Source organism: Saccopteryx leptura, chromosome 1 (genome assembly GCF_036850995.1).
Source record: "Saccopteryx leptura isolate mSacLep1 chromosome 1, mSacLep1_pri_phased_curated, whole genome shotgun sequence".
Classification (NCBI taxonomy): domain Eukaryota; kingdom Metazoa; phylum Chordata; class Mammalia; order Chiroptera; family Emballonuridae; genus Saccopteryx; species Saccopteryx leptura.
Window position 1 is genome coordinate 374,157,215 of NC_089503.1, and position 25,801 is coordinate 374,183,015.

A 25,801-nucleotide genomic window follows, 5' to 3' on the forward strand; every position below is an offset into this window, starting at 1 on the left:
AGACAGAGAAGAAAAGGGGGGTTCTTTTCAGAGTTATAACTTATCAACAATGTTAAAAATGCATTAACTGAGCTGCTAACCTATGATCCTCACCTCTCCTTCCCAAATGAACGTACCGTCCACCATTTCTGAAGCGCCTTCCTGTGTGCTAAGCAGAGATAGGAACAGGTACTATCCCCATTTCACAGATCAGAACACTGAGCTGGAGAAAGGTAAACAAAGTTACTGAGGTGACACAGCTGTTTGGTGGCAGAGGCTAATGTCACATCCAGCTCTTCTGACTCTCCACTTGGCCAGAGCCAATGGCTTATTAAGGACACAGGCTGCCTCAGTTGACTTTAAACCTGCTCTGCTCTGACATGGGCAAAACGTTTATCCTAACCCTGAATTGACAGTTATCTAAAACACCACAACAACTGCCAGAAAGCCTAACCCAGAGCCTGGTAAGTGTATGTCCTATGCCCTACGTGTGCCAGAGCGAATCTCACGGGCCTTCTGCTTTTTAAGGATGACTGATGTTGGGATCTCTTTCTCTCTACTCCTTGACATCAGTTTGATGCTCTCTCTCTTTAGTTAGTTATCAGCCATTTGTCCTTCTCCTGTGGCCTTGAAGCTTCTTCACCCCACACAGAAGAATGGTTTGTATCCAGCACTTGAGTTGAAAATATCACAGTGAGAGACCTGAGCGTCTGGCAGCTGTTCCAGCTGCAGGGATGAAGGAACAGGCCATGCCCCACATCCCCTATGTGCGCGTGCATGCATGCACACACACGCGCGCGTGCATACACACACACACACACACACACACACACACACACACACACACCACCGTCCCCTCCCCAGTGGTGCCAACACGAGGAGTAGCTCCTCCAGTCTCCTCAGAGCATTTTACACAAATGCTCACTTCTCCTCATGGTAATTTTCTATTGTTTAACTTACTTTCTTCCTTAATTTTTGAGGGGAGAATGCGTGTTGTACTCATTTTGGTATTCCCGGAGACTGATGGCAAGTTGCACATAGTAGAAGCTCAATAAATATTGAATGAGTGACTGGATAGACTTATTAGCCTGCCCAGTGGTAATTTCTTCACTGGCAAATTGTTTCTTTCTTACAGCTTTAGCCAAACTGAGCCAGGAAGCACTAAATTAATGTTTTCTCCAACAAGAGGACTTCTGGCATTTCCATTTTTTAAAAAAAAATGATTTAGTAAAATTCATTTTTAATCCTTTGGCAGAATCATTTCAGTAACAAATTATGGTTCACTCCATGTTGAGGGATGAGTACCCCAGTTCCAGGAGTACGGAAATGAATTAGAATGGAAGCAGAGGAAAGCAACTCCAGTGATTGGAGGAATGGAGGTTTGCTTTGGAGGAATAACTAATAGTGTTAAATTGATAGAGCCGGGTGACTGACGAGAGATGCAGAAATCTAAAGATGCTAACCAAGGCCATGGCCAGTTGGCTCAGTGGTAGAGCATCAAACTGGTGTGTAGATGTCCCAGGTTCGATTTCTGGCCAGGGCACACAAGAGAAGCTCCCTTTTGCTTCTCCACCCCTCTCCCTCCTGCTTCTCTCTCTCTCTCTCTCTCTCTCTCTCTCTCCCTTTATCTCTCTTTTCCCGTCACCGTAGCCAAGGCTCTATTTGAGCAAAGTTGGCCCAGGTGCTGAGGATGGCTCCATGGTCTCACCTCAAGTACTAAGAAGAGCTCAGTTGCTGAGCAACTGAGCAACACCCCAGATGGGCAAAGCATTGCCCTGGAGTAGGCTTGCCAGGTGGATCCTAGTCAGGGTACATGCAGAAGTCTATTTCTGCCTCCCCTCCTCTCACTGAAAAACAAAAAAAGATGCTGACCAAAAGCAAGTCTAAAGAAAGACTTCCTGGGGCTGGGATGCAGGGTTAGAAGGTCCTTAGGCTGAGGGTCCCTTCAGCAAGCCGCTAGCCTGTGGGTGCCTTCACACCTCAAGCTGCCCAAGGAAGGCAATGATGTGCATTATTCACACCCTTTCATAGAGGACAAATGCGAGGATGAAAGCACAGGACTTGGTGCAGACAAGCAGCGTCAAAACAGTGCCCTGTCTTTTAAGAAAGGAACACTGGTGACGCTGGTTCAGACCTCCCTGGAACTTCTAGAGAGGCTCTTGAAAGAAGTGTGGAGAGAACAGTTTAACTTCCAAAGACCATGGCCAGCCCAAACCTCTGATACCCTTAACAGGATGTTTCAGCCTGAGACTGATGCCAGTGGAGGGGTGGTTCCTGTGTGGAATCGAGATAAAGAAATTTCAAAAGACCCACATGTGGAGAAGCTTAGGCTGTTGCAGCAAGATTAATTTGGGGTTGAAATAAAAGGTTCCTCAGAGGTTCCCAATGTCTTATCTCCATCTGTCCTGTCAAGGAAAAAGTCCAGTCTTATCTTCAATAAGCCCAGTATATAAAGACCAAAGTCCAGATATGCTACGCCATATTAGCACATATCAAAGCTTAGGGCTGGCCAGGTGCTGCTCAGCACTTGTATTTGGTAGACTGTCTGCAGGTGGCTTTCAGCCAATGTAGTATAGCTGCTCCCTGCAGGGTGAGTACATGTCTCCAAGCAGGAAGGCAAAGAGAAAGGAAGAAAAGGTTGGATCCTTTTTAAATCTGTGCTTAATAGTTTTGGGCTGCGCAAGACTAGCTCTCCTTTAAGCCAACCAATCAGTTTCTTTGAAATTTCACAGGCTTGCATTGGTTCCTTTCACTAACCAATCGGATCCTTCTTCTAGGCTAGACTGACAGGCCTCTATGGGCACCGCGCTGGCTTCCACTGCACATGCCCAGTAGGAGAACTTCTCTCTTGCTCCCCCAGCGCTGGGACTGGCAGTGCCTCAGGAAGGCCCCTCCCAAGAGGCTCGGGATTGAGTCCACAGGGCCGAGAGCACAGTGGACTCCTGGAATGTGCAGATGGGCCTGTAAATGCTACAACCTCCTAGCAAGTTAAGCTAAATTAAGTTGTATTAAATATAATGTCCCACACCCTTTGCTTCCATTCCCCGTCCATATCTAGCTACCTACCTATGTTAACAAAACCAGGACCGCAGGACACGGAAGAAGCATCTCAGACAGAACAAGTTTATATTCTGGAAAATATAAAAGCACAATTTCGAACGTTCTTAATCACTGTCCCCATGACTGCATGTCCTGTTTTCTGATCGAGAAAGTAAAATAGCATAGGTAAATTAAGGGAAAAAAATTTAAATAGAAACAATGATTAAAATTTATCTATCGGGCTTACTTTTTTGTCAGGCACTGTTCTAAACACCTCACTGTATTATCACATTTAAGGCTCACGCCCACTCTGTGAGATACGCATTGTTACTTTCCTCATTTATTCAGCTGGGAATGTGAGGCCCAGAGAGGTTAAGTAACTTGGCCCGACTCTGCACAGCTGGTTAAGTCAAAATATGTCCCTGCGCTGCTGGCAAGAAGCTGAAAGGACCGACCCAGCCACCCCCTCCACCCTGACCCTTGTCCTGGAGAGGAAAAAATGTGTGAGAAACCAGAGAGATCTCTTGAAGAGGAAAATAAATTTCTCCAGAGGAAATTCAAGTTTGTTGCAAAAGGAAATTTTAAAAAACTACAAAACAACCTGTCCGTTTTATTCCTCAGCACTTCGTTTCTCCGCTCACTGGCACCTTCTAAAATGTGTCCACGCACCAGCGCGGTGTCTCCCTCTCCTTCCAGCGGGCCACAGGGAGCAGAATTCTCCTGCCTCTGCCTCGTTGAAGGGGCAGGCCTCACCCCCATAAAACAGGAGCTTTCTACAGGTATATTAGTCCCTCTGGTGAATTTAGAGAAGTCCATCATTTAGTGATGACCTCGACAAAATAAGATGGTCTTTGACCGGGCGGAGAGAAGGAATTGAATATTTATTTCCCTATATTGGTCTATTTTCTAATACTCATTGTTCCCCGACTCCAGAGGGAGTATAGTGCTGTGTTCTTTTTTTTTTTTTTTTTTGTATTTTTCTGAAGCTGGAAACGGGGAGAGACAGTCAGACAGACTCCCGCATGCGCCCGACCGGGGTCCACCCAGCATGCCCACCAGGGGGCGATGCTCTGCCCCTCCGGGGAGTCGCTCTGTCGCGACCAGAGCCACTCTAGCGCCTGGGGCAGAGGCCAAGGAGCCATCCCCAGCGCCCGGGCCATCTTTGCTCCAATGGAGCCTTGGCTGTGGGAGGGGAAGAGAGAGACAGAGAGGAAGGAGAGGGGAAGGGGTGGAGAAGCAGATGGGCGCTTCTCCTGTGTGCCGGGAATCGAACCTGGGACTTCCGCACGCCAGGCTGACGCTCTACCACTGAGCCAAACAAAATAGGGATAACAAAAAAAACCCTGTGCAAAAAGAGCATATCTATACCCATCAGCGAGAGAGGCAAACCAGAGAGGTAGGCAGCGCTACCGGGGTGGTAAAGCGGAGGTGGGGTGTGCTATGCCGGCCTGTGTTCTGCTCTCTAGGGTGGCTCTGGAAGGTCATGTTCATTGTCACTGAAAACGCCTGCAGGGAGCCATATGAAAAGTCATTGTCTATCCCCTTTTCTCCACCTGCTATTTTTAGCTCTTGCTAGGGAGATCAATTTGAGTGAACTGCAGAGGAAGGCTGAAAACGTGCTATGGTTTCAAGTTGCGTACATCTGCTCTATTTAGGTTTTTCCCAAATTCTTCTCCATCAAAACATGCCATAGTAAAGCACTTCTGCCGGTTGGAAAACATACTGTTTTCTCCAAATGGAAAATATATTTAATTCAGGCAAGTTATCAGGAAGAAAAATTTTGTATCTGAGGCTCACTGATTCAAAGGTAGAGAAAAATTCATTCTGAAAATATACACAGGCACCTATATTTTGGGCACATGGGGTGTAACTATTACAGAAGCCTCAATATATGTTAAGCAGTAGCTATTTTCTGATCACAGATATGAATAGCGAACAAAACAGCCAGTTTCCAGTGTTTCAGTTAGGGCAGTCTCTTTGGGTCCTTCCTCAGCCCAGGGACAGAGATTTCTGATCCTGCAATACATGCTCATAATTTTCCATTTCCTTTCAAAGAATTTTCGCTGAAAAAAAATTTAAAGGGGGTTTCTGTCTCAGCATATATTCCGCAGTTATCTTCAATCACTATTGAGTAGAAATATAAAATGCTTTCATTTTTTTATTTCACAGGTGAAGCATGCACGTTGTAGAAAAACAGGAAAGACACATGATCAAAATTCATGTGCGTTCGTGCGTCCCATAGCTGTTCCCTTAGCCAGACCCCTGGAATCAGGAAAGATAGAGCAAGGTGAGGGAGGAAAGCTCAGGACACTGAGACCCAGACAAACAGCCCTTTCTTCTTCTCTGCTGGCTGCCTTCCCCTCACCTCATGTGAACGAGCCCCACCTCACAGCCTCAAGAGACCCCTTGTCTCTGGTCAGCCTTGACTCCCCCTCCTCCCGCTATGGTTTCCTTAGTCTTCCTCACCCTTCCCTTCCTTCTAGGGCTTCACATCTTTGTCGCAATCACTCGTTCTGGTCTTCAGCCAATCAGTTGTCCCCAGGAAGCACTTTCGATCCTAAATAACACAGGAGGGAATGGAGGCAAATAGCTTCCCTAATCCAGTTTCAGAAGGAAAGCCCCAGAAAATCAACTTTCTTTCATTGAAATAGAGCACCACTTATAACAAAATCACAGAAGCATTCTCTCTCTCTCTCTCTCTCTCTCTCTCTCTCTCTTCCTCATCACCGCTACCCCCCCCCCATCCTACCAAGACCCCCTTCTGTTTTCCTATTTTGATCTGGGGCAGGGCTAACTAATGTTTTCTTATTATAGAGAAAAAAATAGGTCACTAGTTCTATTTTCATACTAGACCCACTGAGACAGGGAAGTCGATGGCGTGCAGCCCTCGTGTCCGTTCTGAACCATCCCAACCTTGTCCCCAGACGCCGGAGCCAGTGTGGCCGTGCTCTGGCCTCCACAGAGCTCAGCTGGAGTCCTGGCTCTGCCACTTGTTTGTGGTGAGCTTGAGCAATTTACTTCACCCCTCGGGGTCTTTTATTCTTTTAAGGGTGATTATTTGACGACTTGCAAGGTCATCTGGAAGATGTAAGGATTCATATATGTAAAAGCACTCAGTCGGGGGGCGGGCACAGGGATCCCGCATTCATGATGATGATCGTCCTGCCCTGAGCCGTGTGGTCTAGCAGGGCATCCACAGAGAGATGGTCCTCTGCCATCATGGGAACTAAGGAATGTAAAGCACTCGGCATAGTGTCTACCAGCCGGAAAGAACGACGTGCAGCGGTGGAGACTGTCACTGAAACCGGCCTGTTCTTTGAACTCCCGGTGAATTATTTGGGTTGGTCTGTGCTGTTCTTTGTACTCTCTGGCACCGAAGCGCAGAGGGTGTTCTTTGACAGAAACATCCGCGGCACACGAAAAGGGACAGAGTCGCTCTTCAGTGATTGATCCCTCCCTCGAGTCCACCTCGAACACTTTCCTCCAGGCCCTACCAAAATTAACTGTGAGCTCACAGACACACAAAGGGATCAGAGAGAAGGCCGTTCGCGAAGGACTGCCTCCCCGGAACAGCCCTTTCTCCCGGCAACGTTTCTTTGAATTCTAAACCCCTCTTCCCACTTCTACTTAGAAAAGAAGTGCTTCCTCTCCTCTCGGATTGGAGTTGTGAACATGCAGCGACCAAATACCTGTGACTTTGAGTGTCCAGTAAGTCCCCTGCCCCTGGAATGCTGCCTTGTTTTTTATTTTTCTGTGGCTGTCAGTGAAGCTCCAACAAGAACAGACACATTTCTCCTCCTTTAGGAAGATGGTGAAAACTCAGGAAGTGGGTTTGAACCCAGACTCCATTTTTGAGTGGCTAAGTGACCTTGAGAAACTTCCTGAAGAGTAAAATCAGATTGCTGTGAGCAGCAAATGATATAACCCATCCACATCCCTATGTCCAGCCGTGGACATAGTAAATGCCCAGGGTTTATTACCTATTTATTGTCACTTGGTTTCCAAACCCTATCCTCGTCTCTTATTAAAAATGGAAGTGCCCATTGTAAGCCCTTAACTCGGTGATTCTCAGTGTGGAATTTGGGAACTGTCCTACCGGCTGCGGTACATTAGCATCGCCTGGTAATGCCCGTCCCCATCCCCAACACAGGCCCTGTGACCAAAACAATCCCCTTCACGTCTCTAGATACCAATGGGAGTGTTTGCAAACCACACTCACTATACTCTAGCGGTATTTATCAGGTGGTTCTCAAGTGTGACAGAAACATAGAGACAAGGACTGCCTATAAGGAGCCTGAGGTACCAGTGTGGAGCAGACAGAGAGGGGGAAAGAGGGTGACCGTGCAGAGTGCTGTCACCTGCTCCTCTCCCCCTTTCCTCACACACACACACACACACACACACACACACACACACACACACACACACACACTTTCATTCCTTTCCTTCCCTCTGGAACAATAGAGGAAGACAATATCGCCAATAGATAACTTAAAAATACTGTTAAATGGCACAGCTGGCTGGTGGAGGGCGCAGCTCTGGAAAACCCTGTTTTGGGAAATGTTTTTCCTTATAACTCAGGCCTCTCGAGGAACATGCTCGGTCCCAAAGCAAACCGGCGGGATCCCTGCCTGGCTGGCGAGAGCGCTGGTTCAGAGACATGGCAGCACACACCGGCCAATGCCCCGAATGCCGGCGGAATGCCTGCCGGGGTTAGCGGAGAAAGTACAAGTCACCCCCCCAACCCCCCCCCCACATCCCTGCTTCTGGCTTGTCACTCTCCTTGCCACCTCTCCCAGTTGTCTGAGAGCTGGACCAGGGCCAGGTACCCCGTGGTCTCTACAGGTGACAAGGGAGCCGTCAGCTGGGGCTCAGCAGCCTGCGGGTCTTCCTCTCCCTGCCAATAGGATGAAGTCCTAACCCTCACACCTGCAAGGAAAGGGAATCTAAATGCGGACACCTTTCAAGCCCTTTCAGAATCATTCTGAACTCCTCCCTCAACCTGTGCCCCATCTCACCAGCCGGCAGTGTGTTCGGGATCCGCCGTGCATAGATCCACCGTCTGACTCACTCTGTCCATCGGGACCGAGGCTCCCTACTTCCCCCTTGAGAAATATCCCATTTACAGTAAAAACAGGGAGGGTAGAGAATTGCAGTGCCTTTTAAACATGACCAAGCCGGAATGATTTAATATTGGAATTTCCATTCTTCTTCATCAACCACAGAGCGCTCTTTTTTTTTTTTATAATTTTATTTTTTTTATGGGGTGACATCAATAAATCAGGATACATATATTCAAAGATAACATGTCCAGGTTATCTTGTCGTTCAATTATGTTGCATACCCATCACCCAAAGTCAGATTGTCCTCTGTCACCTTCTATCTAGTTTCCTTTGTGCCCCTCCCCCTCCCCCTTTCCCTCTCCCTCTCCCCCCTCCCCCCTCCCCCCGTAACCACCACACTCTTATCAATGTCTCTTAGTCTCACTTTTATGTCCCACCTACGTATGGAATAATGCAGTTCCTGGTTTTTTCTGATTTACTTATTTCACTTCGTATAATGTTATCAAGATCCCACCATTTTGCTGTAAATGATCCGATGTCATCATTTCTTATGGCTGAATAGTATTCCATAGTGTATATAGAGCGCTCTTAACCCAAACTGAGGCTGAGCGCTCAGCGCAGCCCAGCACGGTTCTGTGCGCGGGGGTCCCGTCGGAAATGCCCTTAGCCCTTGCCGGGCTAAGCCATCATCCGTTCTGAACATTCCCTATGGGCTGATAACGCTCAGAGCTCGCTGAGGGTCGAATAAGTAAGACAGATGAGCTCAGGGGTGCCCGCTTTGTTTCTGCTGAAAGACTAAAGCTGGGAGTGTGGTTCAGCCGAGCACTAGCCAGGGCTTCCTGAGGCTGAAATCCAGAGCCGCTCAACTAGACTCACCCTGTCACAGAGCTGGAAACTGTCACACTGTCCACCCCAGGGCACTGGCTTTTCCGCTGGGCTGAACGCAGAGTGGAGAGCAGAGAGGAGCAAGGCCCTTTGTGGGCGGGGAGGCTCAAAGAAACAGGTGGGAGGGGGTGAACTGAGCATGTCCAGCTCTTTTCTGCAAAGGTGCCCATCGGGTGTTGCTGCTCTTCCAGCGGAGAGGGGGAGAGAGGCGCTAGAGAGAGAGGGCTCTAGAGGTGGGCTAAGGAACTCCCTCTACATGCAGGGAGCCACCAGCACTCCAACAGAGGGCCACTCCCGCCTGGCGCTGGAGCAGGGAGAAACACTACCAGGGGATTCATTTCAACTGAATCCTAGGGACTTAGCTCGCTTCTGAACGAAGAGAACTGGTATGACCCATGACCTTTCAATCGCTACAGAACGAGTAGGACTTAAAACAACAACAGTCGTTTATTTCGCTCACAAATCCGCTCTTTGGGCAGGGCTCGGGGTGGGGGCAGCTCATCTCTGCTCAGTGTATTGTTGCTGGGGCAGCTCAGCTGGGGACTGGACAATCAGCTTTCAAGATGGTCCGCTCACGTGGCTGGCAAGTGGGTGTGGCTGTTGGCTGAGAGCCAACTTCCTGAGTTTTCATCATCTTCCTAAAGGAGGAGAAATGGGTCTGTTCTTGTTGGAGCTTCACTGACAGCCACAGAAAAACAAAAAGGAGGCAGTATTCCAGGGCAGGGGGACTTACTGGACACTCAAAGTCACAGGTATTTGGTCGCTGCCTGTTCACAACTTCAATCTGAGAGGAGAGAAAGCACTTCTTTTCTAAGTAGAAGTGGAAAGAGGGGTTTAGAATTCAAAGAAATGTAGCTGGGAGAAAGGGCTGTTCCGGGGAGGGCAGTCCTTTGCAAACGGCCTTCTCTCTGATCCCTTTGTGTGCCTGTGAGCTCACGGTTAACTTTGGTAGGTGTGGTAGGCTGTGGGTCAGGGACCCTGGTGCCTCTCCACGTGACCTGCATCGTGGGCTGCTTGGGCTTCCTTTCAACATGGAGGGAGGCTCCAGGAGCCAGCTGCTGACGGAGCAAGCTGGAAGCTACTGCTACCCTGTACCAATCAGGCAGTCCTAAAGGCCTGCCCAGATCTGAGGGGAGGGGACACAGCAAACGGCTCTTCATGAAGGAGCAGCAAGGCTCTGGAAGAGGAATGTTAGGTAGGACATAGTATGACCATCTTTACAAAACACAAATAATCTGCTACAACCTATATCTTTCCTGTTGAGAATTCACCTTTAATATGAAAGATAATAAAGGTATAGCAAGGAAGAAAACTGGAGGGTCTTTTTCCAGAGTCCAAAGTTACCATCAAGTGCAGATGAACTCAGTCTACAGTTTATAGTCAGTGTCTTTTTATAACTTATTAAGTATTATCTTTTGAGGAGATTCATTGGCAAAGACCGTGCCTAGAAAAACAAGCAGTTGGCCAAACAAAAAGAGGCAAGGTAAACAAGGCTCCATTGGAGCAAAGTTGGCCCGGGCGCTGAGGATGGCTCTGTGGCCTCTGCCTCAGGCGCTAGAGTGGCTCTGGTTGCAACAGAGCGACGCCCTGGATGGGCAGAGCATCACCCCCTGGTAGGCGTGCCAGGTGGATCTCCGTTGGGTGCATGTGGGAGTCTGTCTGACTGCCTCCCCATTTCCAACTTCAGAAAAATACAAAAAAAAAAAAAAAGAGGCAAGGTAAAAAAGGAATAAATACTCCTTCTTTAACTAGAAACCAGTATTCACTGAAATATGAGTTGCCATGAAAATATGTTAAAAGTAAGAGATAAAACTAGGCTTCCTCTCAGTAGAGGCTCTCTTAGAATATGAAAACCATGGGAATAATGGGAGTACGAGCACATGCTTTGAAGCCAGACAGAGTTTGATCGAATTCGATTGAATCCTGGCTGTGCCACTTACTACCTGTGTGATCTCACTTCTCTCCTGTACGAACAAGACATTATAAAACCCACATTGCAGAACTGCTGTCATAATTAAATATCTAATGGACGTGAAGTACTTAGAGGTGTGTCTGGCACTTGGCAAGTGCTCAGTAAATAGTTATGCTGAAGGCAGATGGTAAGTTTCTACTGCCTAGCACTGAGAGCAAACTGAACACGAGGGAAATACCTGGCCTTAAGTAGTGTTCAGCTCAGCTGGAAAGCTAGAACTTACACAAGTTCAACTATAAGAGAAGGTGTACGTGTGCGTGTGTACTGGACATTGCACAGATAGGTCATCAAAGGTCAAGCTTGATGCCTTCATAAATTAATAACGTATTTATTTATTGAGCACGTGCATGCACCCTAATCTGTAGCAATCACAAAAGAAGTTTAAGTCCTGGCTTCCATGGTTTGAAATATAAAGCATCACCAGAGAAAATAATGAATAATACAAAAGGTGATCCAATCAAGCATCATGAATACATAGTTCACGCTCTCTCGGAAAAAGAAAATCAGAGATCTTATTAAAAAGACAACTAGGAAATAAGTAGGAAGAGAGAAGAAAAAGGAGAGAAGCTTACAGTGAGGAGAGAAGGGGACAGTGGTCAAGGGGATCATTCAATTTTGAGGATCAGAATTCATGGTGCCTCCTGTTACATGAAGTTCTGCGGGTCATCAACCACCCCCTGAAGAGTGTCCAACGGTGACTCCACCAAGTAAAAGCTCTTCACAATCAACCAGCTGCTTCATACCTTAACTATTGTGTAGTGTAACTGGGTTAGTTCATCACATTGAAAACCAGGGCTCTAGCAGCTTGCTCGGTGGTAGAGTGTTGGCCCAGCTTATGGAAGTCCTGGGTTCATTTCCCCATCAGGGCACACAGGAGGAGCAACCATCTGCTTCTCCACCTCTCCCCTCCCCCTTCTCTTCCCTCTCTCTCTCTCTTTCCCTCACACAGCCATGGCTCAATTGGCTTAAGCGCATTGTCCCCGAGCACTGAGGATGGCTCCATGGAGCCTCTGTGTCAGGTGCTAAAAATAGCTCGGTTGTAAGCATGGCCCTAAATGGGCAGAGCATTGGCCCTAGATGCAGGTTGCTGGGTGAATCCTGGTCAGGGTGCATGTGGGAGTCTGACTCTCTGCCTCCCCTCCTCTCACTTGGAAAAGAAGAAGAAAAGAGAGAGACAGAAATTATTTGAAGGGGGAGCACTGACCATAGTATCACCTTAAATAATCATACCATGCATCTCAGAAGGGCTGTATAAAGTATTGGGCACACAGTTCTTTATTTTGTTGTATCCCAAGGATGTAGTGGTTATTCACCTTTTAACTGATGAAGAAAACTGAGGCTTAGCAATGCTGTAGAATGCTCAGAGTCACACCACCAGAAAGTGATAGTGAAGTTTCCAAATGTTTCTAGGAAGTTTCTTCTGGCAAGGAGGTTACTTCCTGGGGTGAGAAAAGCAGCTAAGAGTTCTCTAGATGGGAGGAGGTGACCCCTATAGGTCATTACAAGCAGATGTGCAGAGGGAGCACATGAGAAGTGTTTCAAAACAATATTCACCAGCCCAGGCCAGTGGCTCAGCGGTAGAGCATCGACTTGGCATGTGGAAGTCCTGGGTTCGATTCCCGGTCAGGGCACACAGAAGAAGCTCCCAGCTGCTTTTCCACCCTCCCCCCTCTCCTTTCTCTCTATCTCTCTCTTACCCTCCTGCAGCCAAGGCTCCATTGCTAAGTTTTAGGAAGGAGCAAAGGTTGGCTGGGGCACTGAGGATGGCTCCATGGCCTCCACCGCAGATGCTAGAATGACTCCAGTCACAACAGAGCAGCTGCCCAGATGGGCCGAGCATCGCCCCCCTGGTGGGCGTGCTGGGTGGATCTCAGTTGGGCGCATGTAGGAGTCTGTCTGTCTGCCTCCCTGCTTCTCACTTCGGGAAAATACAAAAAAATTAAAAAAAAACAATATTCACCGATGCTCAGTGACTTAACTACATTGGATGAAAGAAAGCGAATTCAAGGATGACCGCCTCTCAGGGATGCTCCTAGGGGCTCTAAGAGAAACGGGTCGCTGGGATGTAAACTCAGACTGACGGGGGAAGAACCCCATGCTACTTTAGACTGTGGGTTTGGGAAAGCAGGGGACGCAGATGGGGATGTCAGTATGGCGAGATGCAGGTGTGGGATCAGGCCTGAGAACATAGCTTCTCGCAGGGACAGGACGGGAGCTCAGGTTGCTGCAGAGGAGGAGAGCGGCCATGCTGAGGAGGAAAGCCAGCCTTCACCTGCGCCTGCTGAGCTTTGCTGTATTCCGAAGGGCCCAGCACAGGGGTCCCGTCGATTCTGGGAAGAAGTCATAGAAGGACTTGTTCTGGGAGGCACCGGAGTTTTAGGAAGGTTTACTCTTTCCCTCCATCACATAAGTTTTCTTATTAGGAATCTGGACAGTCTCAACTCTGCTTTATTGCACATAAAGACTCTATTATCAGGCCCTGGCCGTTTGGCTCAGTGGTAGAGTGTCGGCCTGGCATGCAGAAGTCCCGGGTTCAATTCCCGGCCAGGGCACACAGGAGAAGCGCCCATCTGTTTCTCCACCCCTCCCCCCCTCCTTCCTCTCTGTCTCTCTCTTCCCCTCCCGCAGCCGAGGCTCCATTGGAGCAAAGATGGCCCGGGCGCTGGGGATGGCTCCTTGGCCTCTGCCCCAGGTGCTAGAATGGCTCTGGTCACGACAGAGCAACGCCCCGGAGGGGCAGAGCATCTCCCCCTGGTGGGCATGCCAGGTGGATCCCGGTCGGGCGCATGCGGGAGTCTGTCTGACTGTCTCTCCCCGTTTCCAGCTTCAGAAAAGTAAAAAAAAAAAAAAAGACTCTATTATCAGCCTACCCTTAACTTATTTGCATTATGCAGATTTTTACAAACCATACATATCCACACTGATAATTTCAGGAAGACTTTCAGAAGGGGCCCACTCAGGGCCCAGGCACCAAAGATGGCATGATGGAGAACTTCCTGAGGCACTTGGACCAATAATCACTGGTGCATTTCTCTGCGATTGTGCCAGAACACGTCACCACGTGCCCCAGCTCCTCATCCGCACAGTGACTCAACCTCCTCCCTCCCGAGGACAGGAAGCAGCCCAGGGCACCTCCGCTTCCTGCAGACGTGTGGGGACAAGGACGGTGCCTGCAGCTGGTCTCCATCCACGCAGGAAAAGAGACGGAACGTTGGCATCTATTAAGAGCAGTGGCCAAGCCGACATCAATTCCAAAGGCTGGGATGAGAATTTAACTTTTGGTCCGTGCTAGAGGCTTTTTTGCATTTGTGTGCTGGGAATTTGTTTCATGGGAGGGAGTAGCTGGAAAACTACCCCGACTGATGCATTTTCTGGGGACTTTAGATCCTGGCCTCCTCTCTGCTCACCAGGGAAAGGACAGTTTGAATACAGGCAGGAGGAACGAGAGTGTGATGGGTGGAACTCTGCTTGTCCTTCACAAGGAAAGCTGCTCTGCGTGGCCCTGCCCATGGCTCTGGGACAGGTCCTGCCCCGCCTTGTGAAGGCAAGGCCCGTGGGCGTCTGTCCTCTACTGAGCCCAACTGGTCCCTGTGCCGGGTGACAGCCTTGACGTCAGTGCTCATGGTTCAGGAGTAAGCTGAATCCCAAAGGGAAAGAGAGGCCAGAGAGAGAGACAGAGAGAGAAGAGAGAGAGAGAGAGAGAGATTTAATCCAGCGAGACCAAAGCTATTTCTTTTTATTTTGTGGGCTCTCAGCAGCTGCTGAGCTTTGCTGAATTTTGATAGTAAGAAAGTTTCCAAATTTAGAACAGAGAAATGTCAGAGTTAATGGGATCACAGCAGTAAAATATCCCTACTTTCAAGCAGTCTGACTTTGGTAACTCGACCTGCATGGTGCCCTGCACACGGTGTGCCCCACAGGACGCTCGCCCCTCCGCCATGCTGCGTGAGCCCCCAGGACCCCTAGACCGAGAGGAAGGCATCCACTTTTGATGAGTAAGCACATTGCAGCTAGAAGGGTCCTTAAGGGGGTTCTTTCTCCAAGCCAGGGCAAACACATGGTTTGATCAAAAGGCTAGCTTCGTAATATATATTTCACTGCTATTTTTTTTTTAAAGCTACCTTCTGGCAAACATATAAGGAAAGGGGAAGGGTGTCTGGTCAGCCCCCTAGCCAGGGTCCTGTGTCACATCCTCCCCCCCAGGTCCCACAATCCCCATGCTTGCTCTGGCGTGGCAGACTGCTTTCTGTCATCCCTGCCTCAGAGGACAGGGGACCACTGCTCCCTTCTTCCCGGCGTCTCAACCAGCAGAGCCATGAGCGGGACTTTGGTGGCCACTTGAGTTTCCTCAAAGGGCACTCACTTCTCCAAACCTGCAAACTTCCAAGACATCCTACCCACGAAAACACGGGCCTCCTCATTTGGTTACTCAGACGTCATTTTTTGTTTGCGGGCGTCTCTCATTCCAAGTGACAAGGTGTTCTGAAGGGAGAAGAAAATTTGGGACACCCTGGATACAACGAACTGTCACTGTTTGCCGTGGAACTTTGCGGGCCTTCCTGTTCTCCCAGAGACCAAGAAGAGGATGCCGAAGGTTTATCAGCGCCGAGGGCCGAGGGCCGAGGGCCGGGGGCCAGCAGCGGCTGCACGGTGGCTGCACCCCGGCTCCTTGTCCCTCATGCATCCTCAGGGCCCCTGCTGCACTGCCCTCTCCCTGCACTGTTATCACTCTCCAGTGAAAAGTCACGAGGCCTGATGGCGGAAGGGAGGGGGCACGTGACATGCATGCCAGCCTCGCTGGACCACAGTGTCCCGCCTGTCACTCAAAGCCCTGCAGCCACGGAGCACCCATGTAGCTGTCACTCAGTCAGAATCAGCAGGGCTGTGTCCTCGTACCAGAAACCCCTGTTTTGAACAAGTACCCGCCATTTGACAGCCACTGCTCAACGGTGCCACCCACCCGCTCTGCCCACCCCTGGCCCGGGGCCTTAGATGTTCCTCTTGGATAAAGGCAGTTTGTGTCGGTTTCTCTTCTTGGCAATGTCTAAAATGGTTCTTCTATCTTGGGGGTTTTTGTTTTGTTTTGTTTTGTGATAGAGATAGAGAGGGATAGATAAGGAAAGACAAACAGGAAGGGAGAGAGATGAGAAACATCAATTCTTCCTTGCAGCACCTTAGTTGTTCATTGATTGCTTTTTCATATGTGCCTTGACGGGGGGGGGGGGGGGGGGGGCTCCAGCAGACCAGGTAACCCCTTGCTGGAGCCAGCGACCATGGGCTCAAGCTGGTGAGCTTTGCTCAAACCAGTTGAGCCGCGCTCAAGCCGGCAACCTCGGAGCTTCAAACCTGGGTCCTCTGCGTCCCAGTCTGGCGCTCTATACACTGCACCTCTGCCTGGTCAGGCTGAACCTTGGGGTTTTGATGAAAACGACAGACTTTAAGAGAACAGAACAGACACATTTAAAGGAGCCCCAAACAGCATCTGTGTGTGTGCACCAATACTGCGCGTACGTGTAACCTAGTAGCTTAGAGCGAGGGCAGGCCACACCCTTAGGCTTGTGCTGACTCTCGTGTCTGGGTACCAGGAGGGGACAAGCAAGTGTAGCTCGGGCCACTCAGTCAAGCGTCTCCTTCCCAGTTCTGCTCCGGGCGTCTGTGTCGCTGTCCCCTCCTGGTTCTGAACTGGCCCACATCAGCTCGTTTATGGCAGAGATTTAACACTTGCTGACACAGCTCCTCCTCTATACAATTTCACCAGATCTACCCTTTAAATTACAGAGTCTTCGTGAGCTAAGTTTCCGGGCTCTGGTTGGTTCTTGCCTTCTTTGCTGCTGCCAGCACCTGGGGGAATTCCGGAGGCGCAGTGCTCCCCTTTTTTTGGTGAAACGTGGGTTGCCCTTGCCCAGAAAAGCCTGTGCTCTGTGCACCAGGATGCCGAGGGGTCCAACAAAGATGTCCCTGACTCTTCTTCACACGTTCAGCAGGGGATGCCTGCATCACTTTGCTAGGGCTTCCGTGACAAAGTGCCACAGATTGTGGGTCTTAAACAGCCAAAATTGATCAACTCAAGTTCTGTAGGTTAGAAGTCCAACGTCTGGGTGTTGACAGGCTGTGCCGCCTCTGAAGATGCTGGGGTAGGACCTGTCCAGCCCACGCTGCTGGCTGTTGGCAGCTCCGTAGCTTGTGGTGACATGATTCTAGTCTTCGTGTGGTGTTCCCCCTGCCTGAGCACCTGCGTTCTGTTTCCCCCTTTTCACAAGGTCTCCAGTCATTCTGAAGTAGGGCCCACCCTAATTTTACTCATGTTGCCTTACTCATCTGCAAGGATCTTACATCCAAATAAGGTCATAGTCACAGGTCCTAAGAAATAAGACTTCAACATATTTGGGGGGGGGGTGCATAATTCAACCCATAACAGTGACGGTAGCTGACTCTGAATGTTTAAATCCTTCCCAGCAACACTTAGGAGAGCTTTGAAACTTATTGTATGATTGGTTCTCCTCATTCCTTAAAGTCAGCCCCCAAGATTTAACACTGACCCTTGCAGGAGTTTTCTCTTTTCCCCAAGATGTATATACAGTAGCCCATAAATGGTGCCCTAGACTCAGAGTGACAGTATGTGCTCTAGCCGCCCGGAAGGGGCTCTTTCTACTCCACACTGAGGATGACAGGTAAGGTTTCTGGATAGGGTGGTGTCCAGCTTGGCTCCTGGAGGGAGGACAGGACACAGGGACTCTCAGGGAGAGGTACAGCTATGCCAAATCAAAGTCCTTGGCTTGGTGGGTATAAAATGTGGCTGTCATGATTAGGGACCAACAGGTAAATCAGTTTGACCAAAGTAAATAGGGAATCAATAGAAGTACCGTTGGCAGAGATTGATGAGATTGTACAGTCTTCTGTCCTAGTCTGAAAAATTCGGACTTGATCTTAGTGAGACCTGGAGAGCCACTGAACAGGAGTTAGGCTGGGAGACCTTGCTTAATACATTCTCCTGTTGATTCGTGAAGACTGGGAAGTCAAGGGTGGAGGACAAGAGAAGATTAAGATGAGCGTGTCCATGGTTGAGAAGATACGAAGGCAGACTGAGGATGCCCCTCCCCCTGCCCCACCACGGGGGAGGGGGGGTCTTCTTATCTTTCAGACCCCGGGCCAGCTGCCACCTCCACTAGGAAGCCTTTTGGAGTTACTTGCTTTTTACAATTTGGTACCATAATCCTTGATGTATATTGTCACCCAGCGCTTACCATGAAATATTGTGACAGGTCTTGCTTTCAAATGCCACGTCTGGCCTGTGCTTTTGTGAAAGGCACAGCTTTTTTTTTTTTTTTGTGCTTTGTAGCCTTTATGACTAGCCATGTGCCAGACCACAGGAGATGCTCAATCCTTACCTCCTGAAGTGAAAGACAGACAGGAAGCCAGCTGGCAACCAGCAATTTGGTCATAAGATGAGCAGGCTGAGAATGCTAGGCTTTTAGGACTAACAAGGACGTTGAGCGTCACCTGAGTGACCCAGTAACTGCTGCAAATCCCGAACAAGCCATGGCCCTTCCTTCTTCCATCCTGGGGCAGCTGTTGCTATAAGACATGTCCAGTAGGAGAACTTAGTCCCAAAAGGTTGAAGAAGGGAAGTGATTGGCTCAGGGTTACTTAGCAGTTAGCAGCAATGCTGGGAAATCGAAGAGAAGCCAACGATTGGCCGCCCGACCCAGCCAGCCCTCGCCACAGTCCCGTGACGTGGAGGGATTGCCATTCTGACCTTTACAGTTGAGGACTTGAGGCTAAGAGAGGGTCGGTGGCCCGTTCAGTGTCGCACAATGGATGGGAGTAATGCAATGACAGATAAATCTCATTCCATCTTCCAATGCCCCGAGCTATCCCCGGGTCAGATCCCGGGGCTCCTGAGACTGCAAATTCCTCCTCTCACTTCCTACAGCCAGCCTCGCCAAAGAATCTGTTTCTCACCCCCAACTTTTCTTACTTTTCAGGAGAAAAGTATGAGCTCCACGCAGGGACTGAGTCCACCCCCAGTGTCGTCGTGCACGTGTGTGACAGTGACATAGAGGAAGAAGAGGATCCAAAGAACTCCCCGAAGCCCAAAATCATCCAGACCCGGCGTCCCGGCCTGCCGCCCTCCGTGTCCAACTGAGCTCGCCGCCCTGCCTCGGGGATCACACCTGTCTCCTCTTTATCATGCTTTTGTTTTCCTCCTGGTTGTTTGTTGAAAAAAAAATTAATTGCCTTTAAATCACTGGGTGTTTGGTTGTTTGAGATTCCTTCCTTGTAATCAAGCCTCTCAGACAAAAGGGCTAGGAAAGGTGATATGTTTCCTGATCATATCATACCCATCGAGTATAATTAATCATTTAGAAGGTCCTAGGAAGAAAAAAAAAAAAGGTAGTATTTTCTTATTAAACAATCAGCACAGCCTATATCTTCATTCTGTCATGGTGATCCAAGCCAGAGACATCAGTAACAAAGAGCCCCCCGTGTTGTTTGTGAGCTGTTTCCGTCCCAGTCCTGATGTGTGAGTGCTGTTTATTCCCGGCCACTTCAGTAGGACCATAAGTAAACTTGACCTTGACTGCATGAGATATCCCTACCTGGTCTCACTCAGTCCTCTGCATCCCGACATTCCCAGGACATGCATGATCACCAGCATTTATTTTCATGATTTGAGGATCTACTCTTAACTCGGATTGTCAGCATCCAGCCATGTCCTATCTAGATTAGGAAGATTATCAGCATCGTCCAGCTCAACCAGTCAGTGTATTCACTGTTTTGAATCAGTACTTCATAGCTCTGTTAAAATTCTTGGAGGCAAAACTGAGCTTGGCCCCAAAGATATTCCTCGGTAGATTTTTGAACACCATTTCCATGTAGAACTTTCCCAGCCTCGTTGGGGAGGCTTGTCCAGGGTGATAGAGACCGATTTCAGACAAACCTATTTATTACAAAGGTTTCATGGTGTCTGAATGATTGTTGTTGTTGTTTTTTTCTCTTTGTATATTTGTACAAATGTTTCAGCTGTGCTTTTAAAATCTGGATGTTTTTTATTTAGTGACTGTTCAGCCATTTGCTGCTTCAACACATGATATGTGCATTGCTTATGAATGCATTCAGATACTAATACAGATAATCAGATAATATTATACTCTGTCATGGATATTGCTGAATTTGAAAAGGCTCAAATCTTCTCATCCCAATATAGAAATGACTAGCCAACATCTTTGCTATCAAAACCACTTATTTTTAAATAAAGCGAAGATGCTAATGTCAGTTGTAGACAATTTGGATGAAGCTAACGCTCCCGAATGTAGCAGCCACTGAGCATATTAAAAGGCGAAGGATGGTAGATGTATGCCAATCCTACTCACGCAACTCCCATCTTGCTCAAAAACTTAACTTGCTTTCGTTCCATGTGACTTTTCTATTTCTCTAACCCAAAGTGCATTACAGAAGATACAGCTATAGAACCATTACCTTCCGCTCTATGTGCCAGGCCTCAACTACTCCCATACGTTAACGAATTACTTTAGATGCACATGCCAATTTCGACGGAGTGGGAGATCATTTCATTGCCCAAGCCTCAGAAAAACACACAAGAACAAGAACACAGCCAACTGGTAAAAGGATTGTCGTGGTTTTTGACTAAGGTGTATGTTAGTTTTATCAGAAACTTAAAACATAGACTGATCACTCAGAAATTCAAGTCCGTTCTACTGTGAATATAGCAATATAGTACTGGACACGGTACAGGTGAAACTGAGAGCAGCATTGCCTATAAAGTCCATTGTTTCCATAAGAGAAGTGAAGGCTCCTCTTAAAAATAAAATCTGAGGAGTGCATAATAAGCAAATGCTTTGACTTTCCTTTGCTGTGGAGATTTTTGGTGTTTCATTGACAAATGCGAGATTAGACTTACTAGTGGAGAAATGTCGCCCTCTAGTGGAAGAAATATTGCCCTCGGCTATTGAGACGAACAGAGAAGAGCAGCCTGCCAGCCATTTTGTGTTGAGTCTTCTCAATCTGCAAGTTGTTTGGCTTTTGAAGCGACTCAGAATTTTCAGAATGTAGGTTCTAAAGAGATATGGATAGGAGGAAATAGTTGTACGTGATCCTGAATGTTTAAAAAGCAGATACATCAGACATTTCCAACCAAATGTGGTACAAATTGAAATGACCGTTCTGGGTAGTCATAAAAGTAACAACTCAGTGGTGTGTATGACCTAAACGGTTAGTCGTGGCAAACTTTGTTGCAAAGTGTCAATGTTAATCTGTCTCAGGTCAAGTGATTCTTTCAGTAGATTGGGTTTCGGAGGGGGGCGGAGAGAGGAACGTTTCCCAGGAGGGCGGGAGGAATTAGGAGGACATCTTTGCAGTGCCTGGTGGAAGCTCCCAGCACTGTGGAAGTCAGAACTGCCTCAGCGTTTCCATGCCGCACATATGCAAGCCTCTTTAGCACTCTTTTAAGTTTGAAAAGTTTCAATGTGGAGGGGAACGGGGAGATTTCCACCAACTGAATCATTTGTGCACGTGTATAGCTCAAAGAGCTTAGACTTCAAATATACTTGGTGAATGACTCCTTGTCCTTGTGTAATTTCTGTGTTCTCTTGTGTGAGCTGAGTTGTTGAGTGGTGACCGTGGAGGAGTGCAACTCAGCCTCCAGCCTTTCTAAGAAGTTACCAGGAGATGAGATGAGCTCGTCTGGTGTGTATAGAAGGTGGAGCTGGTTGCCCGCCATCTTGTGAGGGAGGGGGGATTTGATCAGGGCCTGGAGGGATGGATGAGGGGAAGTGGGAGAGCCCCCATTTTTATTGTCATTATTCCACCTTCTTGATCCTAAAAGTCATTTCAAGTATACTAAGACCCTCTTTGAACATCTGCCCAAATCTGTTCTTTCATTTAAAATACTTTTTGTTTAAAATAAGAGACCCAAAGTAGGCAAACATTTGCCACATAGAACACAAAAAGCACTATCATAAAAAATAATAATAATGGGCCTGACCAGCCGGTGGCACAGTAGATAGAGCATCAAATCTGGGATGCGGAGGACCCAGATTCAAAACCTAGAAGTCACTGGCTTGAGCATGGGCTCATCTGGCTTGAGCCGGGGCTCACCAGCTGGAGTGCAGGGTCGCTGGCTTGAGCATGGGATCATAGACATTACCTCAGGGTCGCTGGCTTGAGCCCAAGGTCGCTGGCTTGAGCAAGGGGTCACTCGCTTTGCTGTAGTCCCCCAGTCAAGGCACATATGAGAAAGCAATCAATGAACAACTAAGGAGACTAAGGAGCCGCAACAAAGAATTGATGCTTCTCATCTCTCTCCCTTCCAGCCCGTCTGTCCCTATCTGTCCCTATCTGTCCCTCTCTCTGACTCTCTCTGTCTCTATCACACTAATAATAATAATAATAACAACACTAATGGGTACATTGCATTTCATTAAAATTAAGAGCATCCGTTCATCAAGTTTCACCATTATGAGAGCCAAAAGGAAAGCCACAGACTGGGAGAAGGTATTTGCAATACATAGAGTTTGTTAAATAACTCATTCCCAAAATGCTTTTTAAAATACTCCTACAAATCAATAAGAAAAAGGCAGGCAATTCAGCTTTTAAAAATGGTCAAAATACTTAAATGGCACTTCACATATAACTGGCAATTGATGCATAGACAGTCATACCTGAAATGCTCAGATGGCCCATAAACATTAGCATGTTCAACAGCATTTCTCATCGGAGAAAGGCAAATCAAAATCTTAAACAGATACATCACACACCTATCTGAATGGCAAAAACTGAGTGTCGGAAACAAAGTACTAGTGAGGAAATGGAGCAAGGTGCAGCATAGGCTGGTACCACCTCTTCAGAACCAGTAGGGTTTCTACTATGGTTAAGCGTATACCTGTCTGGGAGCCACTGCACTTCAGGCCATACATCCAGCAGCTACGAGATCTCACATCCAGCAGGGTCCTTGTCCAATGATATCCCCAGCAGCATTGCTTATAATAGCCAGCAGCTGGATACAGCCCACATGTCCTTCCACTGCAGTGTGGGTAAATAAGCAGCGGTATATTCACACAAAAGAATATGACAGAGCAATAAAAAACACAAATCCCTGGGACATAGAATAACATGGATGGATCTCAAAAATCATCCTTTTGAGCAAAAAAAGAGATAGGAAAGAGTAGATGATGGAAGATTCTATTTATGATGCCATCACCATTGACCTGCATTGATAGAAATAATAGTCGTTACCTTTTTGAGGATATTAACAAAAAGGGGACACGTGGGATCTTTCTGGGGTACTGTAAACACTGCATCCCCATCTAGATCTCTGTGGATGTATACTTATCCGGCTCATAGAAACTCAGGTTTATTTCAAAATGAATATGAAGCGATAAAATATCCCCTAATTTTTGTGAGCGGTGTATGTAAAATTCATTTAAAATGTGGGCAATGCTGTATGTAAATTATACCTCGACTGAAACAAAACCACTATGAGAACAGAAGGAAGGAGCCATTAGTTGTGAAAGTAATTTGGAATGTCTCCTCCTCCTAAAAATACATCCATTATATCTGCAAGATATTTCCACATTCACAAATCTTTCCTTTAAAGTCTATAAAATAGAAAGCATGGGCTTTCAGCACCAGAAGTACTGTCTGTTCCAGTGACAAATTAACCAAGGACCTACTGAGTGCCTGACACTGGGTTTCCGGCGGTGAGCAGGTAGATAGTATAGTCCCCTGCCACTTCAGGGAGTAGAATCAAGTGTGGGAAAGAGATCATAAACAAAGAAATAAGCACATAAAGAATTACAAATATGCCTGACTGGTGGTGGCACAGTGGATAGAGTATTGATCTGGAACACTAAGGTCCCGGGTTTGAAACCCCAAGATCACTGGCTTGAGTGCAGGCTCATCTGGCTTTAGGACAGGCTTGGCAGCTTGAGCGCAGGGTCGCTGGCTTGAATGTGGGATCATAGACATGACCCCGTGTTCTCTGGCTTGAGCCCAAAGGTTGCTGACTTGCGGCCCAAGGTCACTGGCTTGAGCCCAAGGTCACTGGCTTGAGCAAGGGATCTCTGGCTCAGCTGGAACCTCCCTTCCCCGGTCAAGGTACACATGAGAAAGCAATGAATGAACAACTAAAGTGCCGCAACTATGAGTGGATACTTCCCATCTCCTTCCCTTCCTCTCTCCTTTTCTCTCAGTCTCTCAGAAAAATAATGAAAGAAAGAAAGAAAGAAAGAAAGAAAGAAAGAAAGAAAGAAAGAAAGAAAGAAAGAAAGAAAGAAAGAAAGAAAGAAAGAAGAAAGAGACAGAAGAAAAAGAACTACAAATGCTGGCAGGTGAGCACAGTGAAGAAAAGCAAGAGCACGCAGAGGGCACAGAGAATAAAAGTAAAGGGTCCTGGTCAGGGAAGGCCTCTCCACAGACGTGACATTGAAACTGCCCTGAAGAAGGAACCAGCCACAGCCGGGCTAGGAGAGCATCCCAGGCAGCAGGGTGACAGCCGTGGACTGGGAAAGACCTCCTCGGGTAGGAGGAACCCACAGGGTGTCATCAGTCTGGCTGCAGCCCAGAGCATGACAGCTGGGCCCCGAATGAGGCAGGGGAAGGGGCAGGCTTCGGGCTCTGTAGAGCTTGGTCGGCCAAGTGAGGGGGCTTGGAATTGGTTTCAAGCACAGTGAGAAGGGTTTCTGCAGGGGAACTACCTGACTCAGTTCCTTGTGAGACAGCTTGTTCTCACGGAAGCTTCTAATACAAAGTCACAATCTTCAGGTCCAGACTCGCTAGCGTGGGGGCTCGCCCTCTACCGCCCCCTACTGCCCACTTTAGGCTTTGAGGACATAGCTTTGCCTAGCTGTGCTCATTGCTGCAGTCTTATCTACCAAACAAACTCTCAGCAACGACATCAATATGCGGTGCCTTCCATGGTTCTAGAAAACTTTGCTCCCTTTTTCTGTCCCTCCCAAGTCATTTAGAAGGCCTTGGCGCAGGCCAGGGGAAACGGAGCAGGTGATAAAGGATGATGAGTCGGTGGTTCAGGGAAACACTCATTTAGCTGCTGGTACAGCGTGTCCCTGCCACAAGCCACCATGCAGGCGTCACTGAAGACTTGGCAGACTTTCCCTTTAATTTATGCAATCTGAGAAAGGGAAAATTTCAATCAAAAAGTTTTCCATTAAAACTCACTCATCCACTCCTTTCAAAGATAGTCTGGAAAAATGTGATTGGCATTGATTCAGGGGATTTTATGTCTCTAAAAGGAAGTTATATCCAAGGTTGTGTGTTTGTGTGTGTGTGTGTGTGTGTGTGTGTGTGTGTGTATGCGTGCACACGCGCACACACGCGTATGCATGTGTATCTAAGCTCATTTGGTATAAGTTGGAAATAAGAAACCCAGAATAGGCTGAAATGGTTAAAACACTTACTCTGTGCTGAAAGTTTCATGCATAATAATACCTCCTTCGTTCTGTTGTCTTTTTTTTTTTTTTTTTTTTTTCCATTTTCATCCAATAATTGAGTATAAAAACTTTTAGGGCTGGGCATGACTTGGGACTCCCTGACTAGTAGCAATTATTATTGGTAACCAAGTTCACAAATTGAATACTGGGTCGCTGGCTTGAGCATGGGATAATAGACATGACCCCATGGTCACTGGCTTGAGCCCCAGGGTCACTAGCTTGAGCCCAGGGGTCACTGGCTTGAAGCCCAAGGTCGCTGGCTCGAATAGGGGGTCAGTGGCTTGGCTGGAGCCCCCTGGTCAAGGCACATATGAGAAAGCAATCAATGAACAACTAAGGTTTCTCAATGAAGAATTGATGCTTCTCATCTCTCTCCCTTCCTGTCTGTCCCTCTC

The 25,801-nt window shown here is 47.9% G+C and overlaps 1 protein-coding gene across 3 annotated transcripts in view; it reads left to right on the forward strand.

Moving 5' to 3' along the window:
• Positions 1 to 21,518, forward strand: part of RCAN2 (regulator of calcineurin 2) — a 263,986-nt gene extending 242,468 nt beyond the window's left edge. For all 3 annotated transcript variants that reach the window (XM_066359281.1, XM_066359280.1, XM_066359283.1), the window contains one exon: positions 18,924 to 21,518. In XM_066359281.1, coding sequence (XP_066215378.1) covers positions 18,924 to 19,084 — 161 coding nt within the window. In that variant the 3' untranslated portion in view covers positions 19,085 to 21,518. The remainder of the gene's footprint in view (positions 1 to 18,923) is intronic.
• Positions 21,519 to 25,801: the final 4,283 nt, after the last annotated feature.